The sequence below is a fragment of the Panthera leo genome, chromosome F3 (assembly GCF_018350215.1).
Source record: "Panthera leo isolate Ple1 chromosome F3, P.leo_Ple1_pat1.1, whole genome shotgun sequence".
In the NCBI taxonomy this organism is placed as follows: Eukaryota; Metazoa; Chordata; class Mammalia; order Carnivora; family Felidae; genus Panthera; species Panthera leo.
Genome location: NC_056696.1, coordinates 20,574,425 through 20,592,131, shown reverse-complemented (window position 1 = coordinate 20,592,131; position 17,707 = coordinate 20,574,425). Strand labels below are relative to the sequence as shown.

Genomic DNA, 17,707 nt, shown 5'->3' with positions numbered 1-17,707 from the left:
AAGACCAGGCTCTGCCTCTGCCAGAGGTGAGGACTCTTCCCTCCACCGCCCGCCCTGTGCTGCCACCATGCTCGTCCGGGGGCTCCCCATGTCCCTCTGTGTCGCAGGTAAGGCCGCCCCCGCCTGTCCCTGGGATAAAGGCAGGAGGGCGCCGGGCTCCGTGCGTGCCCAGGGCTGGGGTCTGATGGAAGAAGGGGCACCTTTCCCCTGAGGTTCCCAGAGTTTGAGGTTGAAGGGGAGACGAAGTGGAAAAAAAAATGAATGTTTTTCAGCTGTCAGCTCAGGCGTGGTGAGGGAAGCCTCAGCCTCAGCCCCTGGTTGGGGTCCCCTCACTCCTTCCCCCTGCAAACCCTAGGCCCAGGCCCAGAACTAGAGTTCACTGCCCTACATATAATGTCACTCATTCATTTCTTCACTTATGCATCCAACCAGTAAATATTTACTAAGTGCCTGGTCAGTGCCAGTCAGACGTGGTCCCTGACCTCACTGAGCTTACGTTGTAATGGGGGGAAAAGACATCTGGCAAGAAGATAGCAAACAAGATTATTAGACGATGTGACCAGTGCAGTGAAAGAGAGAAGTGGGGTGACAAGAAGGAAGAGTCACAGGGAGCGATCGGCAAGGCAGGGGATTCTTCAGATCACGTGGGTGGCAAGGTTTCCCTGAACAGGGAGATTTGGGCTGGGCCTAAGGAGTAAATGAAATACTGCAAAGAATAAAGGCAGGAAAGGGAGCCGGGGCACAGGGAAGAGCCTGTGTGCATGAGGAACACACGCAGGAGGCTGTGGTGGCCTCGAGAAAAGTAGGCCCAGGACTCCAGGGTTCGCGGGGTGTGGTAAGGAGCCGTGGTCACCGGTGGGAGTCCCCAGGACATGAGGAGCGGGGGTCCCCTTGTGATGGGGTGGGGTTAGGGAGTAGAAGCAGAGGGACCCTCTGGGGCCAGTGCTGTCAGCTGCAGAGGGAAAATGGTGGCTTGGGCCAGGGTGGCAGTGGGTGTGGAAAGACCCGGAAAGTTCAAGAAAGTTCCAGATCTGAGGAATGACAGGATTTGCAATGCAATTGGATGCCAAGAATGAGAGACAGGGACGGACCGGCGATGACCCCTGGGCTGGGACTGGAGATGCTGGTGTGAGTGGTGCCATTCGATGAGCTGGGAGGCCCAGGACAGAGCCCACAGGTAGGGTGGACCTATATGTGTGACTGACGCACAGTGGGACACAAACAGGGAGCCCAGCACCAGAGGCTGGAGTCGGGGACGCGTCAGGACACAGTGTTTACAGCCAGGGTTCCTCAAACTGCGAGTTGTGAGCCACTGGGTGCGAAAGCAATTCAGTGGGCCACAGCCAGTGACTTAAAAAAATTAAACAGAATAGAGTAAAAAATATCAAAGTGAATCACACATCATAAGAGTGATTTTTTTTTTCCTTTTCCCCTTCTCTGATGCAGGGATCCTCCAGCTTTTCTCAGCGACAGGCAGCATCTTGGACTCTGGTGGGTGTGACAAGCTTCGCCCTGTTTGGCAAGAGCCTCATCAGCCCTCTCCCTGTCCTCCTGATTGTACACATTCCGGCCACTGTGTGCGCCCAGTTCTTCAGTCTTATTGTCCTCTCCTAGGGCATCTGGCGTGAGGCCGATCCCTTAAGGCCTAGGACCACCCCCCCGCCCCCACCATCCTGGCACCAGACCCTTTATCCCCCTCCACCCCTGCAGGGCCTCACGGGGCAGAGTAGCCCTTGACCAGCTGTTTGTGAGGACCCCACAAGGGCACGGAGTCAGGAAGGAAGGAAGCCAACATTGAGATCTCGGGTCTTCGGGTTGGCTCTTGGGAGATGTGTGATCTGCTCATTAGTTCCTTCCTTCCTTCCTTCCTTCCTTCCTTCCTTCCTTCCTTCCTTCCTTCATTTCTTCCCTCCTCTCCCTCCCTCCCTTCCTTCCTCCCTTCCTTCCTCTCTTCCTTCCTCCCCCTCCCTTCATCTTTTCCTTCCTTCCTCCCTCCCTCCCTCTCTTCCTTCCTTCCCCCCTTTCCCTTCCTTCCTTCCTTGTTTCTTCCCCCCTTTCCCTTCCTTCCTTCCTTCCTTCCTTCCTTCCTTCCTTCCTTCCTTCCTTCCTCTCTTCCTCCCTCCCTCCCTTTCCCTCTCTTCCTTCCTCCCTCTGTTCCTTCTTCCCCCCTCCCTTCATCTTTTCCTCCCTCCCTCCCTCTCTTCCTTCCTTTCTCCCTCCTTCCTCCCTCCCTTCCTTTCTTGTTTCTTCCCCCCTTTCCCTTCCTTCCTTCCTTCCTTCCTTCCTTCCTTCCTTCCTCCATTCATTTCCTTCTGATGTGCTGGACACTGGGGATATAAGGATGAATGAATAAAGCTCATTCTTTGCTCCCAAGTTGCTTGCACCTGGTGGTGGAGACAAACAAAAAGGTCCTTTCCCTGGGGGTTTTACAAAATTCTGATGCCAGCCCATCAAATGCAGATCCTTGCTGCGGGGTGGGCCTGCACATCAGTGTATTCGGAAAACTCCCCAGGTGGTTTTCATGTGCAGCCCTTGTTCTGAGCCCTGCCTACAACAGGGTGGTCCCCTGCTATGATTCAGGGCCTGGCCCTGGAAACTCCTCCCATGGTCCTTGTGTCCTGGCTCTGTCCCTTCCCGCTGGGTGGCCTTGGTCAAGTCCCTTAACTCTCTGGGACTGGGTTTCCTCATTTGCAAAACAGGCATGGTGATGTCCCTCCTGGGGAGTTACTGGAAAGATTCCATGAGCTGCAGGCACACCGAGCCGTGAGGGCTCAGTCAACACGGGATATTGTTACTAAGCACTAACAAAGGGGCACTGAGCAAATGGGAAGGGTGTAGAGGATGGGGCAGAGGGCTGAGCAGTTAGTTGGGCAAAGGCAAGTGGGGAGAGAAGGACCCTGGAGGACGAGGGACTGGGGGGAGCAGGGGGTGGGGAGTGGCCAGTCCCTCCAGGCCCAGAGCGCAGCTTGTGCAAAGGCCCAGAGGCACAGCTGTGTGCGAGGGGAGAGCCCGCGGTAAGGGGTGGAGCAGGGGAAAAGAGAGGCCTGGGAGGCTCCCTGTGTTGAGGCCGGAAGCTCTTTGGGGACCAGGGGTGGGTTGGGGGCAGCCATGCGCCAACGGCCTCTCCTGTCTCAGCCCTGCGGCTGCTGAACAGTGGCAAGACGTTCTCGAGGGTGGAGGCGACGCTGAGCTGGTCTGAGGCCCTGCGGTACTGCCGGCGGCACCACACGGACCTGGCCGACCTGCAGAGCATGAACAGCGTGAGCAGCATAAGCTCCCTCTACTCCCTCACGAGCAGCACCGAGGCGTGGATCGGCCTCTTCTTCGACGTGCGCGTGCGCGGCCTGAGCTGGTCCAGCGGCTCCACCTTCGCGGCGCCCGTGTGGAGCTCGCTGCCGGTGTTCGCCGAGGGCGTCTGCGCCACTCTGTACTCCGTATCCGTCTTCCCCAACCTCGGGGCCGCCTCGTGCACGGCGCAGAAGCCCTTCATCTGCTACTACGGTGTGTGTTCGTGTGTTCGAGTCCGGTCCTGCGCCCGCTCTTCCTCCGGGGTGGCTTCTCCCGAGCAGGTGGGGGGTGGGGTGGGGGGTGGGGTGGGGGGCGGGCCCTCTCACGTCCTTCCCAGGACGAGGACGACCCGCTGTTCTCTTCACCCCGCTGCTACACGCGTCTCTGCAGCCTTGGTTTCTATCTCCTCTGTCCCTCATTCCTCCGACTCCGTCAGAGAAACAAGTGCCAATCAGCGTGGAGAGAAGGTAGAATCTGGGCTGTCCCCTCCTGCCGGTTAGGGATTTGGGAGAAGAGGAAAAAGAAAGGGAGGAAAAAGGAAAAGCGGGTGGGGGATCCGCTTGCATCTACGCAGCAAAGGCAGCGGAATTCAGCGTTGCTCTTCCCACAGAGCACAGGTCCGGTTTTACCTCTCATGGTGGCAAGGGAGAGTAGTGGATGGGAACCAACCCCTTCGGACATCCCTGCAGGAAATCGGCGGTGCTCAAGGGCCCCGTCCTGACCCCATCTTGGCCCCATCCTGCCCCTGCTGGTCCCTCTCTGCCCATGCCACCGTCCCGGGGGGATCACACAGGGGGATAGTTACAGACCAGAGGGCACTTTTCTGGTCAAAAGCGCCAACTTCTGCTTTTCTGTGTCAGCCGAAGCCCAGCCCAACTCTGTGTCACCCAAACCCCTCAAACAGGGGCACGGAGCACAGCCGGACACCTCCCCTGTTTTCCGCGACGCCGCGCCTGTCATGGGGCCTTGAAATACAGCCCACGGGGGCGAGGCTTGACCTTCAGATTCCCAAGCCAGTAGAGACGGTCAGGAGTGCTGGATGTGCAGGGGTGGGAGCCCCTCAAAGAAAGGGCCCTGGGCGCAGGCTCTCCCCTCCTCCCTCTGGTGTCCTTGGGCTCCACTGAGGCAGGTCCTGACTCCACAAGTCCACCGCCCTGGTCTTTGGGGGGGGGGGGGGAGGGTCTGCCCTGCCCCCACAGTCAGTTCTCAACACAGAATGAGCTCTTAAAAATACAAACCAGGTCACTCTGCTCCAACACATTCAATAGGTGGCTTAGCACTTAGGGTCACGTCCCTTTTGAGGCCGACCAGGCCCTGCCTGACCTTTTTGGCCTCATCTCCTCTCCCTGCCCCTGGCCACACTGGCGCTCTGCTCCTCAGACACACGCTGCCCTTTCCCACTTAGGGGCTTGGCCTTTGCTCTGCCTGGGGATCTCCTTCTACCACTTTGCAAGGCTGGCTCCTTCATATTCTCTTCAAAAGCCAGGGTCCTGTTTGTCTAATTTCTGCTATTTTCCCCGGGCCTAGAACAGTGTCTGCCACAAAACAGGGGCTTTCTCTGTCTCTCAATCTCCCTCTTTCTCGTCCTGTATATATTTCTCGTCCTGTATATATTTCTCGCCCTGTATATATTTCTTGAATAAATGTCACAGGGATGGAGAAAGCTGTTTACCCTGGAGCCCAAGGCATCTCCTGGCTTCCGCTTGGTTCCCGGTGCCTGCAGAGGTTCCCTCCCCGTGACGCGTGCTCTGTTTCTGTTTTCCAGACCCTGCTGTGGGGCACCGCACCCCCACAGAGCCCGCTCTCAGCCCAACCACCTCTCCAAAGCCAGGTACGCACCTGGGAGCTCTGCCTGCCCTCTGACTTGTCCACCTGGGCTGGCGGGCAGGGTCATGCCACCTGTGTTCCCTCTGCTCCTCCCTACCCTTGGCCTGGCTGAGGGATCCTCTGGCTTTGCTGTCCCCGGGCTGAACCCCATGGAGAGAATCAGTCCAGTTTTATTATTCAGAGGAACCCAGACAGGGAAGTGACTTGCTCAAGGTCTCCAACCAGAGAGGGGCCGTTAATGGCCCAGGCTGCATCCCAGCTCTGGTGAGGCCCCCGCTTCCGTGGTGGGTGAGGGGGACTTCCCTTCTGATATTCCTGCCCTGGAATCTTCTGTTTTTAATTGTTTTTTAAGTTTATTGATTGATTTTGAGAGAGACAGAGAGAGCGAGCAGGGGAGGGGCAGAGAGAGAGGGGGGGGGGGGGAGAGAGAGAATCCCAAGCAGGTTCCACACCGTCAGAGCCCGACGCAGGGCTGGAACTCATGAAACTCGAGATCACGACCTGAGCTGAAACTAAGAGTCGGATGCTTAACCAACAGAGCCACCCAGGTGCCCCCTGCTGTATATTTCTTTAAACTTTCTTCACATCGGGTATAAAGAATCCATGACAAAGGGAATGCACTCCCCACTCCCTCTGCTTTATAGAGCCGGTTTTCCGCACGCTACAAAATACGGAGCTGTAGAGTGAAGATGGCCGGGCGTCCAAGGTGGACCTCGTCTGAATCTCATCTTGCCATTTAATACGGCATGAGTTTGGGCACATCATCACCAACACGGGCCCCCGCTTTCCCACCTGTATGATGAGGTTGATAGCATCTACCTCTCAGGATTATTATGAGGATTTAAAAAGATGACGTCTGCCACATGCATAGCTCGGGGCTGGGGAGTCCTCGCTGCATAGAGGATAGCTTTAAAAAATCAGTTTAGATAGGGAAAATGAGGGAAACATCAGGCAAATCTTGCCGGGCTTAGGTGAACCAGGATGTGTCAGAGTTTGGGAGGCCCTGTTTGAATCTGAGGATGTGGCTCTCTGTTCTGCAAATAGAGGTGTTTCCTTCATCGGGTCTCTGGAATCAGTCCCTCAGGATCTGGCACCACATCCTTTCCCGGCTCCCACTGTTTAGAATCAGATGCGTGGGCTTGTGTGTTACAGATGAGACAGGCCTGGCAAGGGGCGGTCGTGGGGGGTTGGCCCAGGCCAGCCTCCCGCAGAGACGGGGGAGGGAGGGTGCGGGCTATGGGAGGCCGGCATCCCGGGCTGTCTGAGCCCCGCTGGAAGTCGGGCCCACTGGGATGGGCACGCTCTGTCTTTTCCCTGGCTCTCCAGATATGATGGATATCACCCCCTCTCTCTCTCCTGCCTTAGCCCTGGAGCCTCCTGAGAGCCAGCGCCATAGTTAGAGCTGCTGGAAATCACAGATGAGGCTGCCTCTAAAGTAGGATTGTCCCATTTTCCTCCTCCCCTCCCCATAAAGGGTCACTACCTTTTAATCAAGTGCTAATTATTTGCACGCACGGTGCGAAACCAGTTGCATACATGGTTTCATTTAGGCCTTTAAATTAGTCTAGGTGCTATTATCCCCATTGCGCAGATGAAGAAATGGAAACTCAGACTTAGCTTGTAAGGACTTTAGCCACCAGCAGGGCTCTTCATACCCACCTTTCCTAATTTGCATTCTCTCTGCTGCTGCCATGGTAGCCCATCCATTCTCCCAATGTGGTGTTTAGTCTGCCTATAAAATGGTGGGTTTCCTCAAATCCAACACCCAGGGACTGGGACAAAGGCCCGAGTCAGACCCGAGCTCTGTCCCAGGGGAGCAGTGAGGCTTGGTCTGTCAGAGATCCAGGACCTCAGGCCTGCGGTCTCCCTGTTTTTTGCCCCCAGCTGTGGTCCAGATTGGCCGACAGACCTTCATGCGATTCGACCAAGAAATGACCTGGCCGGAGGCCCTGCGGTATTGCCACAGCCACCACACGGACCTGGCCGACCTGCAGATGGTGACCGACGAGGCGGGCAAGGAGGCCTTGAAGTCCATCACGAGTGAGACCGAGGCCTGGATCGGCCTCTACTTCAACGCGACCTCTGGGTCTCTGAGCTGGTCGAGCAACCTGGGTGCCAGCATCCCCACCTGGCTTCAAGTGCCCGAGCTGGGGACGGGACTGTGTGCGGGGCTCCGCACCTACGCGCGCTACTCCCCCGAGTGTATTCGTTGGCCTGCTCTTCCCTGAGACCCTTCATCTGCTTCTATGGTGTGTGACAGTCTGTCCCCACGGGCCCTGGGCTTACCGAGGATAGAACGGGATGGGACATGGGTTTATTGAGCAGCAGGAGACGCTGAGGTTGGACCCAAGGAAGAACCTCTAGACCCTGAGGGTAAGAGGAGCTTCTGAGGGAGCCTGAAAGAAGGAGTGGAGCCCATCGAGCCTCAGGGCATTAGCAGTTAGCAACGGTGATTAGTTTTTGGGCAATGCAGAGGTTCAAAGCATGGACTTGGGAATCTCACACGGGCTTTACCATTTGCTAGAAATGAGGCGCGTGGCATCTCTGAGCCTCCTTTTCCTCTCCTGGAAAATATATTTAACAAATGGCTTCGGAGACTGAATGAGAATGTATAGAACAAACCTAGCAGAGACCCTGGCACAGAGTAGGCGCCCAGCAGATGTTAGCGGTTGTCAGTGTTGTTGAACTCTAAGTGCACGTGAACCAGAGGCCTGCCTGGCTGTTCTGGATCTTGTGTAGAGTGTGTCCTCAGCAACAGGTGCGTCCTGCCTTATCCTTTTCTTCTCTTTTTTTTTTTCTTTCTTTCCTGCCTTCTTCCCTCTCTCTCCCCTCCCTTCTTCCTTTCCAGTCTTCTTTACTTTTTGTAACAGCTTTACGGCATATAGTCCACATACCTTAAGAATCACCCTTCTTAAGTGTCTAACTCAGTGGCTATTAGTAGTCACAGGGGTGTCCAAGCGTCACCACTAATTTTAGGACATTTTGTCACCGCGAAAGGAACTCCTTGTCCTCGAGCAGTCACTCCCCAATCTCCCTTACCCTCAGCCCTGACAGCCGCTAATCCACTTTCTGTGATCTGCCTGTTCTTGGCTGTTTCTTTTGGTGGTTTGGATTTGATGAGAATGGGGATCCTTATCTACCAAGGAAGAATGATGGTCCCTCCCTTGCAGGGCTCCTCTGAGGATTAAAGACCCGGCGAGCCCCCGCCCGCAGCCGGCACACGCACATGCACGCATGCACACTGAGCTGGCTGAGATGGGCAGCTGGTGGGGCTGCCGGCAGGCCTTAGGGGAGGCAGACCTGGGGGCGCTCTGTGCCAGGTCGGCCCTGTCCTCACCACTCTCCTTCCTTACTCACAGACCCTTCCGTTGGGCACCGGGAGCCCACAGCTCTCCAGCCATCCTTTCACGCTCCCTCCTCAGAAGTGGCCGTGGAGACAATGCGCAGGCCAAGTACGTGCCTGTTTTCGGTTCTGTGTGGGTGCTTTGGACCTGTCCTTGGCTGGGTCCCAAGGTCTCGGGGTCTGAGAGCTGGAGAGGTCACCTGCATGCCCCGTGGGATCTGCCCAGAAGAGGATTTTCCAGCCCACCCCCATCCCCTGCAGGGCCAGCTGGGGTTGGAGAAGGGGGACTCAGTTGCCATCAACCTCCCCCTTTGACCTGGGCCACTAACTTGCAGTTCCAGGGTGGGAGGCTCAGGAGAAGCTGTGTGCACCCCCAGTGAGGTGATGAGGGCCAGCCTGGGAGACGGAGGGGAAGACTCTGGGCAGTGCTCCTGAGAAGTCATCAGAGAGGCCTTTGAGGTTTAGCATCCAGAGGGGGAACCACAAGAGAGGTGCCTGTCGAATCCATTGTGATTCTGGGCTCCTCTGGGTGGAGAAAAGATTCCAGATGAGTTGTTGGGACTATGTGTGGGGACATGTTGGGAAACACAGTGATTGCCCTCCTACAGCATTTTTAAATTCCTGAAACATCTTCATAGCTATTACCTGATTTTGCTTTCCAAGAGTTCTGAAGCTAAGTAGGGTAGTTGAGGGCAGAATCACGGTTCTCCTGGCTTTGTTGCAGATTCCTATATCTGACAAAGGTATTCTTGCCTTTTCTGAGGACACAGTTAGGGAACTTGCTGATAGTTGCACAGAGCTTTATTTATTCTGGGGACACAAAGAAAAATCAGGGGCCGCTCTCAAGGATCCCAAGGTGTTGATAGTTGGTGTTGTGTGTATAGGCACAGGCATAATGGGGACATAGGAGGGGAGTGTCTCAGTCCCTGTAATCATCTGGATTTTCTGGAGGAAGTGATTCTGTTTGTGTTTTGGACCACGAGAAGGAATTAGCTTGCAAAAGGGAGCGGGGGGAGTGCAGGTAGGAGCTGCAGGTGGGGTGCGGTGCTTAGCGCTGAGCGGGGACACCCTGATCCTACAAGGAGAACTCCCTGTGAGCTGCGAAGGAACCTGGCCCTCATCCTGACGGCAACAGCGCCAGGGCCTGGGCCTGTGGTCAGATTCGGTAGAGAAACTGGGTACCATCCTGTCCTCTGCTTCCCACGTGAGGTCTAACCTGGCCCCTGTCTGGCCGCCCCAGGCCGGGCGCAGCCCGGTCGGCACTGGGAGCGCAGGTTCAGGCGTGGAAGAACCGCAGGGCCGCCGCAGGGCCCCGGGAGCCGCGCGCCCCGTGCGCCCCGCCTCGGCCGCTGGACGCCACCCGTCGGGGTCCTTGTCCCACGGCTCGGGCCTGGTGGGGATCCCGGGCGCGGGGCGCCCCTCGCGAGCCTTCTCTCCTGCCGCCGGGACCAGCGCCCGGAGCGGCTCCCGCAGCGAGTCAGCCCCGGGCCTGCCGAGTGCGCCCCCCGCGCGTCCCGCTCCTGAGAGCCCCGCGGCTCCCCAGCCAGGGGGACGACTGCCCCGCGGCCTCCGGCCCAGCCTGCGCGCCCCGGGGACTCCTTACCCCGCGAGGAAGGGGCCGGGCCCCTGCTGGTAACTGTCCAGAGCGCGACCTTGGCCCCACGGCCCGGGCCTCCCCGCCGAGCGCGGCTCGCCCTCCGGGGACGCTGTCTATCCCCCCCGGGGAGGGGGGGGGGCGGGGAGCCGGGCCCGCTCTGGCCGCCACTTCGAGCCCTGCCACCGTCCACGCGTCCCCGGAGGTCCCCGTTACCGAAGGCAAGTCCGCGACTCCGCGGGAGGCAGCAGCGGTCCCCGTGCCCGGCTCCACCCTCCGTTCCCCCAGGTCGGCCCCAGACAGCGGCTCCCGGCTTCCAGGGAGCTTCCCGGGGACAGAAGAGAGCGCCTGGGGACGTTCCGCTCACCGCGCTCCCGGAGCGGGCAGCCCCAGCCGGCCGCACGCGGGGGGAACGCCTGGGAGACGGCTAAGTGAAACAGGTGCCCGCCCGAGTCGCCGCGGGTTGGGGACGCCACACCAGCCAGGCCCTGGCGCCCGGCTGCTCCTCTGCGGTGACAGAGCCTGAGGCCCCATGCCCAGGCTGCAGGCCAGGAGGTTGAGGGCGGGGTCGTGTGCTGGGCCACAGTCTCCCTGCCCTGGCTGCATTCCTGTCCACTCTACGGGTGCAGCCAGAGCCAGGGCACCTGCTCAGCCTCACTGGGTAATAATTTAAGGGGGGGGGGGGCGCGAATCCAGGGGAGAAACAGGCTATTTGGGCTGTAGGAGTCTGATAGCCAAGGGTTGGAATGTTGACCCTACTACTGACAGTGTGGCCTTAGGCAAGTTTCCTAACTTCTCAGAACTTCATTTTTTCTCATCTTTGAAGTCAAGAAAAATACCAGTGTCATGAGCTATGGTCCAGTGCCTGGCATCTGACAGATGCTCAATAAATGGCAGTTATACTACTCTAATCTCAATTCACTAGTGAAATGTTTAGTGATTCATTCCATCTCCCGCCTCTGTCCTTACTCGACAGACGGGGCTGGCCTCGTTCTCATTTTATTAATTATAAATGATTATGAATGATCAGATTATGAATTATTGAGATTGTGGAATCTCACAGGGCAGGGGCTGTCTTGTGCCTCTTTGTATCTTTCCCAGGCCTTGAACAGTGATTTACACGTTGGTGGATGATTGAATTCAACAGTCACTTCCTGAGTGCTGGTTTTGAACAAGGCATTGAACTGAGGATACCAAGGAAAGCAGGACCTGTTTCCTGTTTTTAAAAGAGCTTAGTCTAATAGGGACTAATAGAGACAACAGTCTGATAAGTGCTGAGCCAGAAGTGTGACCTGAGGGCCTTGGCAGGAAAGTGACTCATTCATTTTGCCTGGAAAGGTGGCGGTAATTGGACAAAAAGTTCATGGAGGATTTTAGGCAGCAAACACTAGAACATTCTTCCTGGCAGAGGGAACAGCACAGCAAAAACGAGTAGGTGTGAAAACGTGTGGTTTGGGAATGAAAGCAGTCTGATGTGACCAGAGTGTAGGTCACGTATTTGGGGAGGGAGTGACAAAGGAAGAGGGAAAGAGGGACAAATTCTGAAGGACTTGACCTTGCGGCAGGTGGAGGCATCGGAGGTTTTCAGCAAGCGAGCAAAACGCTCAGAGCCGTAGTTGATAGAAGCAAGGTGGCTATAATGACAGGGGACAATGCTTGTCGTGACAGGGCGTTAAAGGGGCAAAGCGCGGTTCAACATTATACATGTAGTGCACTCAACGGCACACGGAAGGGAAACCCCCACCTGTGCTTAGCAAAAAAAGACTGGACGGAAATGTGTAGAAATGTTGACAGTGGTTACAGTCGGGTGATGAGACTATGCGTGTTTCTCCCATTCTGTGTGTCTGGATTGTACAAAGTGATTCATTTCACCAGAGGAATGTGCAGTGCTTCGGGCGGGGAAAGAAGCGGGCATTTGGACAGGAGGCCGACCAGGAGAGGAGGGGCAGGAAGGGCACGTGTGGGGCCAGCAGCGTGAGGAGGGGCGGGAGGGAATTGGTTTTAGGCTGTTTGCAAGTGACGTTAACTGAAGAAATACAGATGCAAACACATTTTTAAAAAAAGCTCAGCTTTGTTCACTGAATCACAGAAATCCAAACTAAAAGCGAGATGAATTTTTAAAACGACTTTTTTACTTACCAGCCGGGCAAAGATTGGAAGGGGTGAACGTGTTGATGAGAAAGTGGAAAAATCAGCGATCCTAGGCACTGGATGGGAGAGCAGACTGGAGCGGCCCTTCTGGCGGCGTGTCTGTTCTGAGATGGAAACACCCTCTCAGACAGAAGCCCTGTTTTGGGGAATTAAGAAATAATAGTACGAGGTGCACACTTACATATGCGTCCTCCACACAGGGCTCTTTTATTGCAGCATTATTACAGTGAGAAGTCGGAGGCAATCTAATGTCCATTGAAAGCAGATGGGTTAAGTAAGTTATGGTACATTCGATGAAATACTATGCAGCGTTTAAAGAGAGTAAGGTAGATCTTTATGCATTCAAATTATAAAACCCAAGTGTGTGAAGAATATTCTATAGCAAACTGTTAACAGTGGTTGCCCCTGGGTCAGGGGAGGGGATACTTTTGTTTAAATATTTTACAATAATATACCACAAAAACAATATGATCGTTCCATATTTGGGAAAAAAAACAAAAAAGACCTTTGCAAGGCACCGACAGGGGTTTGGTGACTGGACAGGAGAGGGAGAGAGCAGCTGAGGACCCTGGGGTCTCTGGGCCTCAGGAGACGGGCAGCCACATAGGGGAGAGGAGGTTGTTGGGGGGAGGCTGAGCTTGGTTTTGGAATACCTTGAGTCTGAAGTGCTGCTTCTTGATGGCGACGTTAGGGGTCCCTGACTGCCAACGGTGGGGGCTCCGGGAAGCCGGCAGAGCCATGAGGGCATCGGGCCCCTGGGGTGTGAAAGAAAACATCTGCCCCTAGGAAGAGTTCTCGTAATACTGCCCAGGCCCCACAAGTCCTGCTGTCAGGGACGCTCTCTGGGGGACGATGGCGTAACAACCGAGGGGCTGGGTGTGTGAGCCTGTGGGGGAGGGTCAAGATCTGGCCCGGACGGTCGGTCTCTGCAGCGGCTGTGTGCAGAGCGGTCGGTGGCTCTCCGTGCCCGTCTTCTAGCTCAGGGGCAGCCACCAATCTCAGACCACCCTGCTCCCGGCCGTATTTGCAATGGCTCCTTTATTTCCCCCTCCTATAGCTGTGACCACTGAAGGAAGTGGCAGTGCTATGAGAGAGACAGCCGCCGCCACTCAGGCCCAACGCGTGAGCTCACCCGAACACCCAGAGTCTAAAGGCAAAACTCCAGCGCCAGCATCAGGTAACTGCCTCTGGTCACCAAGGACCCGCTCTGAACAGCGGAGCAGTTAAATCCGGACGGCCGCTCCTTAGCACAGGGCACCCGAGACCTTTTTGTGAGACAGCATCAAGTGCAGGGAAGGGAACCGGAACAAAAGGAACAAGGGCGAGGAGCCTGGAGTTAGCGACCTGACTACTGTTAAAGTTCGGGGAGCAAGTATCCTCCCTTCAGAACCTCCTCTTCCTCAGCTGCAGAAGAGGTGCAGTAAAAACTACCCTGCCTCCATCACGGGGTTGTTGCGAGCCAACGATGAGGTAATTATGCAGTGGTGCGTCATAAACTATAAAATGCTCTACAGATACAGGGTAGCCCTGTCACGAGGCAGCATGTAGTTCCCGGGAAGATGACAGCGGCTCGTGGCCCAAGGCTGAGCGTGTTTATCGGCTCAGAGAACCTACTTAGAGCTTTCCGGGGTAGCGTTGGCCTTTAAAATGTGGGCCCAGGGATAGGTGAGTATTTCCAGCGCGGTGCGGAGTATCTGCTTAATGGATTTGTTAAAAGGAAGGGGAGAAATACAGGAGAGACAGAGAAGGGGAGGACTGCCTGGCCGCGGCCACTGGCTGGTTGGTCCTAATTGTGGCTGAGCATCCTCCAGCCCAGCAGTTTCTTTCCTCTTCCTTTTTGAAATCCTAAATCTCTGTGCAGCATCTGTGGTGTCCAGTGGGCAGTCCTGTTGAGAACTTCAAGCGTCTGACGACAATAGGCTAATTTTCTCTGAACCAGGCAGCCCTTTCTTTTTCAGGGCAGGTCTTTGGAATCCTGAAAGCAGATTTTACCATCCCAGCTCTCCTGGACCCAGAAGATGTGAAAGACCAATTTTTGAGTGAGGTGAGACTTCAGACCACCCCTGCTTTTGGTCAGATGGCTTGACAATGCAAGGCGACACTGTCAAAACCAATAAACCTGGAGAAAAAGCTTGGAAACATTAGCTCCTCTGTTCCCACTGCTGTTCCCATGCTGGCTCATGGTGACAGGTTGGTGCCTGTGCTGAGACTTTTTCAGATCTTTTTCTTCTCTCCGTAACATGTTTCTTGAGCTGTTTGTTTGTTTGTTTTAAACGAAGACAGCGTAATCAGAAGGACCTGTATTGGGGTCTGGCTTTCTACTTGTTAGTCGTGTGACCTGGGGCAAGTAATTTAATCTTTCTGAATATCAGTTTTCTCACGAATTAGGGCCAACGAAACCTAATTCATATGGTTGGTATTCAGTGAAATATTCCAGATAAAGTGCTTAGCAAATTAGCACATAGTAAGTGCTCAATAAACACAAACATTAGCTATTATTACCAGCATCACTGTTGCTCATCCGAATATATATTTGTTCCAGGCTCCCCACCCTGCCCAGTCCTCTGTTCTTTTAAAGTATTATGAGATGGGACATTGTGAAGAGGAAGAAGTGTTCCTAAATACTGCAGCAAAAGCTTGAAACACGTTTTTCAATTATACCAGAGAATGATCGTTAAGATGTCAGAGTTAGAGAGTTCCTTACAGGTCACCTAACCAAATCCTGATGTTACAAGAAATGAGACTGGCATTTATCTGGTAGCTCACTGCAATTTACTCACAGGCCAAAGAAATAGCACCTGGCAACTCATTCTAAAACCTCACAAACTCGTTTCTAGAAAGAACGGTGGTGTGCGCGTGCGTGCGTACGTGCATGCGCGCGTGCACAGGCCCGTCCGGGGCCCTGGGGAGGAACGAGCGAGCCCTCCGTGCATTTCGCTGTTGAAAGAGGAACAGGTGCAAATGATGGAAATGTTGCAATTGGACATCGGATCGTTATTTTAGAAGTTCAGTAAGACCGCAGTGACGAGTACTGGGTTTCCAAAAGTCAAGGACTCTTTTTTTTTTTTGGGGTGTGGGAGGGAACCAAACCGAAAACCATCTTCCTTCTCTGCAAAAGTAAAGCCAATAATGGGAAAATTGGGGTCAAAACGGAGAATTCCGCCTTCTGGCCACCTCTGTTGGAATGTATCTGTTCCCTATTAATGGGGACAATTTCTGCCTCACAGCTTTAAAGGGTGGAAATGGTGGCAACCATGTGTGTGTCGGAAGGTAGAGTATATAGCATTAGTTTTAGCCGCATTTTAAATTGCAAACAGAAGGCAAGGAAACACACCTGCAGCCAGCTTGTCCCCATTCCAGGGACAGGGACAGAGAGACATTGTAACAGACGCACCCAGTGCTCAGGGCTCAATATGCACTAGTGGTTGTTAACCCCAGCTGAAGTTAACGCCTGGGGAAGCGGGCGGGGAAGCCCAACCCCAGTCCCTAGAGAGATCAGTGACCCGGTCGGTGGTGGAGCTCAAGAGGCATCTTTTCTGATTTCAAAGTTCAGTAGTGATTCTGATAAATGGGACTGAGAAGCACCGGTAGGTCATTTGTTTCAGCCCCGTTTGTCATCAGACTCTCCGGACCCCCCCCCGCCCTTGGAGGGGGTGGGCAGTGGTGGTGGAGGCGGTGGTCCTCGTGTCCTAACACAATTGATTCATGTACTTTCCCGTTGGGGTAGGTGCCATCCTTCACAGAGACTGGTTGGGGGCGGGGGGCGTAGGTAAGAAAAAGAAAGGGTATGGCTGGTCACAAAGGGCATAGCGGTGGGCAGTTTAGGCCGGGAGGTCACAAGACAGCAACGGCAGTTTCTCTCTGTTTGCTGTTTCAGATCCGAGAAGTCTTAAAGCTTACGTTAGGTCACGAGCAATTCAGACTGAAATGGGTTGGCTTTGAAGTGAACAAAAAATAGCCCATGTCGGCAGACCCGGAGCCTTCTCACACCATCTTGTCTGGATTTTGAGTGACTTTTGGTCTATGATGCTAGCAGATGAGAACACACGTTTGTTCCAGGCGCTCAGAAATAACTCCGGATATACGAAGAGGTGACTACAGAGCTACACCTGTGAGGAAAAACTGGCATCCCTGGATTTTATAGGGTGCAGGAGGTAAGCAGAGGAAGATGGAGGCATCTGGGAACAGTAACCTTGAGAATGACAACCAAACAGGAACCCAAACCCCAATGAAACAACACCAGTCCTAAAACAAACCGCATTCATCTCCCTGGAGAAGAAAGAGAGGACAGTGGTGGCTGAGAAGCTGAGGGAGGCCACACTTCCGGAGAAGCGGAGGGCACTTTCCTCACTAGCCACCCGAGCTGTTACAGAGACCTCAGGCTGTCCGGAGTGAGGAGCTCTCCGAGGGCATCCTTGCAATACGACACATTAATGGTGGGTTTGTCCTCCTCCATCCGAACACTCTTTGCCTGTCCGGTGGGAAGTTCTCCAACACGTTGTCCTCAATGCTAAGACAGAACTTCAGAAGAATGTTCCCGTAAGCACGTCCTTTCTGGTTTTTCGCCAGGTGTTCTAATCATCCAGATACATGCTCGAAGTAAGGTGGTAACATGTCAAATACAGTGGCAACTTTAGTCTGAAATGTTTAAAGTTAAAGTTTATTTGTATTCTTTGTAGGAATAGCAATAAAAGACCTCAAACGTATCTATATCTGTACATGTACAAGAACCATCAAAAATTATTCACAGAACAAAAATAAATCTTCTTTAGAACAAACCCAGGTAATGAAATGCAGATATGGATCTCACGTATGGAATAATCTAAGTGCTACCGGCACAAAAATATGGCTTTAAAAGTAAAATAAAATCTTGGGTTTTGTTTTTCTAAGGTGTATTTCTCTTTCTTGAAATAAAAAATAAATTATTTAGAGCTATCATTGTAAAATAGTCATGTGCATTAACACATTCTTATTAAGGCCCTGGAGATGAAGAACAAAATCAAATTTAGAAGGTAAAACTCACAGGTGTGATTCAGGTCAGTGTGCTGTGCCGTCTGCTCGAGTTAGTTTTAATGCAACTAGGAAATATCTAAGCACCAGTCAAAACTCAACCTTTAGTATTTATCTCAGAAAACTTTTCTGCAGGATGGTGGTCATTGAGTCAATTAGCACTTAACCTTTTGGTGAACTGGGAATTCAGAATTTTCCCTTGGGAGTTTAGAAGTGACCTAAGTACAATATTTAGACATAAACCTTTGTACTCCCTCCTACAGACGATGGAGGCCCCCAAAACACAGCTTCTGTGGAAATCTTTCTACAACAACAGATAAATCTGGCTCTAGGTCCCAAACCAAATCATTTCCTAGTGAAGTATGAGAGCATCTGAATGAAAAATAGGAAATGAATAGGAAATTACGATGCATGCTGAGATATGGGCAAATGACCACTTTGCTTTCCTGGGGTGACACCAGATTTGCCAAGTCTTGCCGGGTTGGTTCCTCAAA

At 53.8% G+C, this 17,707-nt stretch overlaps 1 protein-coding gene across 1 annotated transcript; it reads left to right on the top strand.

The window, feature by feature from the left end:
- Nucleotides 1-67: 67 nt before the first annotated feature.
- CLEC20A (C-type lectin domain containing 20A) lies at nucleotides 68-16,182 on the top strand. Its single transcript, XM_042924769.1, is given in 9 exon segments — nucleotides 68-107; nucleotides 3,136-3,501; nucleotides 5,054-5,119; nucleotides 7,000-7,311; nucleotides 7,314-7,364; nucleotides 8,475-8,567; nucleotides 13,261-13,380; nucleotides 14,162-14,247; nucleotides 16,081-16,182. Coding segments are annotated over 9 exon segments (1,215 nt in total). The 3' UTR covers nucleotides 16,162-16,182.
- Nucleotides 16,183-17,707: the final 1,525 nt, after the last annotated feature.